Genomic DNA, 8242 nt, shown 5'->3' on the forward strand with positions numbered 1-8242 from the left:
GTTTGCAGCTGGAGAGCTAGGGGTGGGGGGGGGGGGGAGGGAGAAGGGAGGAGGAAATGAGATGCAGAAACAGTAAATAGAAAATGCTTAGTCAGCAACTGTTACTGCAACATTAAAGGTGAAATGTAAATAGGCACAGCGCCAAGATTTAGATAAGTTTGATAAAACCATCATCATCTTACATATATGTGAAAATGTGCATACAAGTGGCACAATTATCACAACAAACTGCACGCTCTTGGTTTAATGGAGGCTTAAAAAGGCAATGTGTCTTGTGCATGCTGCTCTGAGAAAAATAAAACTTGATACTCAAGGAGTATTAATATCAATTGAATTTATTACAATTTACTAAGCTCCAAGGCACATTACAGTGTTCTGTTAACTACAGAAATGTATAAAGGACAAACAGAGCATGTTTTTCATGTACAGCATTTTGCTCTACTGTTCAAAAGCATCCGTGCATCGATAAAAGCAAAAACAAAAAACACATGAAGATTAAAAACGTTCAGATCAATAGAAACAAACTGAAACATTTTCCTTACAAACTTGCAACAAAAAACACCCTCCCCCCAGAGCCACCCCACCGTTTTGCAAACAAAAAACAAAACAAACAAAAAAAAAGTGAGACTAACACTCAGGGCTTGTAAAACATAAGCTGTCACCATTTTTTGTAGCATTTTTTTAGGCATCAACACTGGCCTTGGCAAAAAAAAACAACTGTCTTTGTGTTTTTCTTCTTCTTTCAGAGAAGTGCATACATTTACAAAAATACACACCAGCAGCAGGTAATCGCTAAGGGCTATTAACTTTGTACCTAGCCAACACACTGCCAAAGAAATGAGAACAGGTATTATGTAGTAACCAAACAATATTATATTCTGTTTAACAAAAACCAGCTCTATCCTTCAAATGAAGAAGAGTACATACCTTTGTTTCAAAATATAGAAACATACGACGAAAATAATGTCTATACATAAGACTAACTTTTGCAGTTTGTTATATTCACAATTCTACATCTTCAGGAGTCTGAAGGGATTGGATTTCCTACTCAAGGGTCTCTCTCCTTTTTCACTTTAACGTCCCCAGCTAAAATGGTCGCGATCTCGCCCTGCATAAATGCCCAAGGCACATTGGAACCGACTAGGGGGCATTTCTCTCCACTGGGGCAGTAGACTTCACCAGTCGCCCCCTGGGCCTTGATGCTCTCTCTGGAACAAGGGAAGCAGAACTTGTGGCTGGGCACAGAGGGGCACTGAACAAAGTGGGTGTCCTCCAAGCGTTCGTGGCAAATGGTGCAGCACAGGGGCCCGCTGTTGGCCATGGGGGAGTCCGGAATGTTTTGGGGGTGCACTTGGTCCATGGCGGGATGGGCGCTGGGGGGAGGAGGGGCCACTTGCAGGTTCATGTCCCCATTGCGGGATGCCAGTCGGCGCTGGCCTGGCACAGAGGCCGGCGACACGGGGCTGCTGCTGTTCCTACGAGTAGACGTGGTGGAGTGCACCGAGCTGCCGTCCTTGGGCGAGTGGGCATTGCCCAGCGTGTCGGCCACCGACATGAGCGCAGCCATGGGGGACTGTCCGTTCTGGGGGGCGGACTCGGGCGGCGTGGTCCGGTTGGAGTGAGGCCCGAGGGGCGGCGGCGGGGGCGGCGGGGGCCCCCCGCCGTGCACCGCCCCGAAGCCCCCGGCCGACATGGTGAGCTTCAGCGCTTCGCTCTGGCTGGCCATCCACTGCTGCCGCTGCTGCTCGTCGCTGAGCTTCAGAGCCCCCTCGGCCGAGTCCGAGGGCTCGGGAGAGGCTTTCCTCTTACGCATCGCCCCGCCACCGCCACCGCCGCCGCCGGGTCCCCTAGAGGCGGCGGCTGTGCCCTGCGCCCCGCCGGCCCCGGTCCCCGGCCGCGGGAGACTCACCAGCGCCGTGGGCAGCATAGGGCAGCTAGCGTCCAGATAGGGCTGAGGCAGCATGTCGGCACCCACCAGCTCCTTGAAGAAGCGTACGGACTCGGGCAGCAGGTCGCCCAGGAGCCGCCAGTCGCCGGAGCCGTGCTTCTTCTCGTACTCCAGGTACTTGAAGCCCGAAGAGAGGCCGCGGCCGAAGTCCTTCATGCAGTCCTGGTACATCTGCTTGGCCACGCCAGAGGCGCTGGAGAAGACAGTGCCGGAGCCGCTGGGGTACTCGATGAAGAGCTTTAGCTCATAGTCCATTCCCGGCTTGGAGACAGCGTCGAAGGCAAAAACACGGCCCAGCAGGGCGTGATCCTTCTTGAAGCGCACCTCGTAGGGGGTGCAGCCGGCCAGAGTGAGCAGCGTGTCTCGCACGATCTTGGGCTTGCTGGCCCACTCCTCGGCCCGGTTCCGCAAGCTCTCACTGAGCTCAGCCAGCGCCTCCGCATTGCGCTGCTTCTCCTTCAGCTCCCGTTCTTGGTCGCTGCTGGACACCGAGCCCGGCCGTTTGCCGCAGGCCTCGGAGGACGAGCCACCGCCTCCCCCGGCGCCACTGCCGCAGGTGCCCCCTTGGGAGGAGGCAGAGGGAGCCGGGGGTCCCCCGCCGCCGCGGCCACTCAGGCCCCCATGCGGTGGGGGCAGAGCTACGCCGGAGGCGGCGGGCCCATTGAGCAAGGTCTGCGGCAGCAGGTTGGGGGGCACGTTCATCTGGGCGCCAGCGGCCCCCGGGGGCAGGCCGGACACCAGCCCACCGTGCGCCCCGCGGCGGGAGGAGGAAGAGGAGGAGGAGGAGTTGGGGCTCTGCCGGTTTAGCTCCGGCGGCCCGTCCTCAGGCGCCTTGGGGAAGCCATTGGGCCCCCCCAGCCCATTGGGCAGGCGGGCGCCGTGACTGCTGCCCAGGCTGCCCGGCGGCGGCGGGTACTCGAACCGGCTGCGCTGCTCCGCCGCGGCTGCGCTGAGCCCGTAGCGATCTAGGCTGGATTGGGTCAATCCCGCCGAGGTGGCCTTGGAGGAAGCGTCCACATGGTTGAGTTGCTGCTGGGCCGCCGCCGCTTCTTTGGCGCTGAGCGACACTGCCTTGACGCCGACCGGCGGCGGCGGACCCGGGGAGCGTCCGTCCTGGAAGCAGCCGTGCGCCCGCTTCAGCTGCCGTGCCGTCTCGATCACGAACTCGATACGGTCGGCGCCTTCGTAGTTGACGCAGCCCCGGCAGACAGGCTCCGTGAAGTCCCAGATCATGGCCCAGGGCATGCGAGGCAGGTCACACAGGTAGCATGACTGTCTCCGGGACGACGACACCTGCGCGGCGGACATGGTCCTGCTGGCCGGGCAGCTGCTGCCGCTGCCACCGGGGTAGGGGCTGGCTCAGTCTTCTCCCCGGGCTGCAGTGAGGGGTGGCTTTCCGTACCTGATCCTGTTGCCCCTTTCAGCAGAAGGGACCGTCTGGTTTTAGCTCGCCTCTGCTGCGGGATAAAGATTCTTTCACCTGGTCCTACCGCTGCTGCCCGGTGGGGTGGGAACCGCTTCTACTGCTCCTCCGGGGGCCTGGGTGGGGGTCGCCTTCCAGCCGCTTCTGTTTCCCTGCGTTCTCTAGCTCTCCGCTGCTGCTGCTCCTCCTCCGGGAGGAGGCGGAGGTGCACGGAGGAAGATGGGGGGGGAGTCACCTTCCACCCGCCGCGGCTGCCTCGCGAACTCGCACTTCGGTACGTGCTGATCCACCGCCGCGAGCCAAAGAGTCTCCCGCACGGAGCTGTCCGCTCCCGGCTTCCCCGAGCGCCGGAGGAGCGATAACGGCCCCGGGGGCAGCGGCGGCTGCAGCGTGGCGAGCGGCGCCGCCTGCTCCTCTCTCACATCCTCGCCGCTGATCGCAGTCCGAGCGCGGGGTCCTGCGCGCCGCCGCTGCCGCCTGTGCTTGCGCGCCCCCTCCGCCGCGCTCCCCCCGCGCCGCTCCTCCCCTCCCCCGCGCAGCGCTCTCGGCTCGGCTGCGCCCGGGCGGGGCACCGCGTCACCGCCGAGCGCCCGCCTCCCCCTTCCCCTCCCCTCCCTCGGCAGCCGGCGCGGAGCCCACTTGTTGCGCGGGGCGCGCATGCCCGGCGTCTTGCCCGCGCTCGCCTCGGCGCGGCGGCAGCTGGAGTACGGCGGGGCGCGGGCAGTCCGCGCTGCCGGCTATGTTTGGAAACTCGAACGGCAGATCGCGCCCTCGGCCTCCTCCCCGGCCCGCGCCACCGGCCCGCCGTCGCCCGGAGGCGGCCGGGACGCGCATGCACAGTGGTGGGGGTGGGATGCACAGTGGTGCGGGTGGGGGTATTTTCCTGGCTGGGCTCTCCAGTTCAAGCGTCTCGTTTTCATGGTTTTGTAAAAGCGTGGATCGCCCCCCTGGCTTTGCCTCCGTGATGGCTGCACGGTGTCCTGCCACCGAGGCTGCCGGTGGGCTTCTCGTGCACTACGGCTGCGGAGACAAACGTGGGGATCCCGCCTTGATAAACGATCCTACGTTTCTCTTTCAGTGATCCCGGTGACAGACTGACACAGTTTCTGTAAGCCCATGACCGCATGAGAAAGCTCTTCCACTTTTGGTTTGTTTTAATCAGCCATGTTTGCTGAGTGTTCTAAGGCTGGGCTGGGAAAGATAGTACCGTGCGTTGCTCAAGGGTGTAGGAGAGGCCAGGTAGGTGAGTAATCGCTGTGATCTCATCTCGCTAATGCAAAGGGACACAGGATTTCCCCGGCGCTGTGAGAAGGAACACTCGGCTTCTCCGTTTCCTCCTTTAAATAGCTTGCTAACATTTGCATAACAGTGCTAGCAGGCAAACTACTCAAACCAACTTCGACTCATGCAAGTAAGCTGAGAATTCATTGCACTGAGAGGAAGACAAAAAAACTCCAAAGCTTGCCTTCCTCTGACCGTGATCCCCAAAGCTGCCCGCTCCCCACCCGCCCCCGAGGACACACTGGTGCTGGCTGCTCATCAGGAGGGGATGGGCAGAGCCGCTGCAGTCGGCGGCTGTTTGTGCAAACACTGGCATCGCTGTCCACGTCCAAAGAATAACAAATTCTAACTGCGGGGAGGCGGTTCGGCAGAGACCCGGCGAGCTGCGCTGCGGGCGGCACCAGCACCGCGTCACTGCCGCACGTCGGGCTCACGGGCGTCCGCGCAGGCGGCGCGCAGCGGGGGGAATGCTCGGTGAATGCGGAGCCTCTCCCAGCTGGGCTGTGTTGGATGGGTTTCTTTATTTCAGTACCTCTTCCTGATTCCTTTGTTGCTAGCAACGCCGAAACTCTGTCCATTGCTGGTTTCCCTCAGTGCTTTAAAGGGACTTGAGGTTTCTATGGCGTGGTGCCACGGCTCCCGTATACACATACGCCTGCCCGGCAGCGGTGCTCACCGAGCAGCAAAGATACCTTGTGTTCTGTTTCAAAACTCACATGACAAAAAGCTGTTGCTTTAAATAATTATTTTCATATCGCAAATGTGTCTCACTTCCATTTTTCCTTGTCTAAAGCGTTTTATATGTATATGGTTATAATCTATAAAGCTGGCAAACGAATTTGATGTGTGTGAGCAGAATTATTTTAGAGGGAAGGCTTAATGAAATGTGTACACAGAAGTTACACGAATGGCAGGACCAGATAAAATACAGTAAGAAAATGAATTCTGACAGTGAGTCTTTTTCAGGGGAAGCTTGCAGAAGCAGCAAGTCGAGATAGAAAAGTCTTTGAATTATATGATCCTTCTCCAATGCAAATTGGCTGCAGAAGATGCACTAAAGGAGAGTGGATTTCACACTTGGAAATTTCACACCTAAACCGTGGACTTAGAGGCTTCACAGAAGCAAGTTTCCAGTAAGGCAGATGAAAGCTGGTCAAAAGTAGAAGTCTTTGCTTCCAGCTACAGTGATTTAGTGATGGCCGCAGGATTTCTACATTAATATGACTTTACTTGACTAAACAAGCATGCGTTCACTCTGATTCATACTGGAAGGTCAGCTTCTTTCCTATCCTTTTACTGCACTGTGCTGATCTTCCTATGAGAAGCAGAACTGAGCTGTGGCAAAAGGTCAGCCCCTACTTTAAAAACTCAGGTTGAAAGAGCTGAGGCTTTCTCCTTCATCCTGAGTATCTGGGAATGCAGAACTGCAACACATCTCGACTGTATTTTAGTCCTCGGGTTACACAAACCCAACACATGACAAGGCACTCTGTGTGCTTCTACCACCCCTTACCCTGGACTCCTCGCTCCATGGAATCGTCCTGCAAGAAAGTCCTTTTTTGGTAACATGCACCTCACAGGAACAGACTTCTTGGCTCACAAGAGCAGTCTTTTTAGTGGGTGTAAATAATAATCACCTCAGATATAATCTAGCCTCAAAAAGCTATTTACAGGTGCTATCAACTCCCTTCATAGTTTGTGAATACAAAAAGAGAAGAGATTAGCATCTGTGACCCGACCAAACTGCCTTTACTTCTACTTGCAGGATACACAGTTGCAGAAATATGTTTGGTTTTCTGTAATGATTAAACTTTTATTTAAACTTTGGTCCTGGGTACGTACTGTACCATTACGCAAACGACACTTAAGGATGAAGTGTCAGCATAGCAACAATATGGCCAGCAGCAGCGGTGATCTCTGAGAGGCTGACTGATGAAGAAAACTGCAACATAAATGCAAGTAAATGCCATGCTGTGGCACCTTCACAGGGAACGAGTTGTCAGTATCAGACTGATCTGTTAGGGGGAAGCAGACTGAATAGTGGCAATGTAACCAAGCTCCAGCCTGTGGCAGTGCCATCCCTGCGAGGGTGGCGGTGTGCCACTCTTGCTCGCATTTCAGCTTCCCTTTGCCATGTGAATGATGGGGCAGGAGCAGTCCAGATCAGTCTTGCTGGATTTATACTAAACATGCCTGGTGTTTATTTAGCTCTGAAATAATCCAGGAATTAAAGTTACGTTTGGAGGAAGAAAAGAGGAAGCCTAGACAATAAAACCATTCAGGTGCCTGATCTGACTCACTGAAAGAAAGAATCGAGCAAACAAAAATTAGGGTAAGAAGCCCTCAGACACTGGCATGTTTAATAAGATGGAGAGATGGAGCCGGGGCCACGAACAATTGCTGCCCAGCTACTGCTTTTGGCACAGGAACACTAGTCAGCACTTTGGCTGCAGCATTAGGGATTCTGCAGATTGCCTGAAGTTTATGACTTGCCAGTAGTCCCATGGGACAAGGAATATAATTTTCACTGTCAGAAGTGAAATCTACTTATTCCTTCCTTTCAGTACTAGGATAAATATTGCCATCCAATAATCCCTTTCCCTCTGTTCCTGTTGCCCTCTTTATTTGGAAGTACACACACATCTGTGTAACATTAAAAGAGCAGGTGAAGATTTGATTTAAATGGAGGCATCAAAATGATCACGAGGCACAGCTTGTGGGAGCTGGACGGCACCTTGCTTAGGACAACCATGGGAATGGGACGTGAAGGATGAAGTGCACCACAAAGGAAACAGCAACAAACCCCAGGTGCCTTGCTGCACCCCAGCTCTGCCAGGCTCCGCTCTGCCATTCCCTTACGTGAGTATTACTGTTGCTCTAGATGTGAATGGAGGACCTGATTATCGATCAGTGTTAATTATGCAGAATATAGAACAGCCCCAAAGTTTGCAAGCAGTAATAATTAGGAGCCCATGATGTAGGAGTGAATGGTCTAGCCTGGCTCTAAATGCTCACAGCTTGGGGGTACATTTAACTCTTTCCTGCTTGCTTCCTGAAATATTTACACTGATGAGTGCAGCAGTTACAGCAGCTGGTTCTTCTGCAGGCGCCCACCTGCTCTTTCCTCAGTGGTCAAAACAGCAGCTACAGCTGGAAAAAAAGCCAGAGAACCAGAAGGGAAGCACACTCCCAAGAGTGTGATTTACATGGATTTACCTCAGTATAGCAAATAAAATAAAATCCATCACAATCAAATTACTGGCTTCAAACAATGCAGAGATTAGCACTCAATGGTAAAAGGAGTGTGTTCAGTAAATCAAAACACAAACACTTCAGGAAGGAGTTGCGTAATTTTGTCAAATTAAAAGTTAAACAACATTGTCTTCTACTAAGAGCTGACAGGAAGTGTCAAAACACCGTGACAAAGAATAGGAGTGTAATTATGTGTTTCTGTTTATCATTTCAGTTCTCATAATTCTGATTTTCTCTACCATTCTTCAGGTAGTAAGCCTTCCTTCCTTCCTTCCTTCCTTCCTTCCTTCCTTCCTTCCTTCCTTCCTTCCTTCCTTCCTTCCTTCCTTCCTTCCTTC

The 8242-nt window shown here is 54.1% G+C and overlaps 1 protein-coding gene across 1 annotated transcript; it reads right to left on the reverse strand.

Moving 5' to 3' along the window:
* Nucleotides 1-317: 317 nt before the first annotated feature.
* IRF2BPL (interferon regulatory factor 2 binding protein like) lies at nt 318-3880 on the reverse strand. Its single transcript, XM_064150388.1, has one exon. The coding sequence runs from the start codon at nt 3254-3256 to the stop codon at nt 1049-1051; it is 2208 nt and encodes a 735-aa protein (XP_064006458.1). The 5' UTR covers nt 3257-3880; the 3' UTR covers nt 318-1048.
* Between the last annotated feature and the right edge of the window lie 4362 nt (nt 3881-8242).

Source organism: Pogoniulus pusillus, chromosome 1 (assembly GCF_015220805.1).
Source record: "Pogoniulus pusillus isolate bPogPus1 chromosome 1, bPogPus1.pri, whole genome shotgun sequence".
In the NCBI taxonomy this organism is placed as follows: Eukaryota; Metazoa; Chordata; class Aves; order Piciformes; family Lybiidae; genus Pogoniulus; species Pogoniulus pusillus.

Coding starts and splice junctions, on each gene's coding strand:
- IRF2BPL (XM_064150388.1), bottom strand. CDS start 3,256: ATGTCCGCCGCGCAGGTGTCGTCGTCCCGGAGACAGTCATGCTACCTG.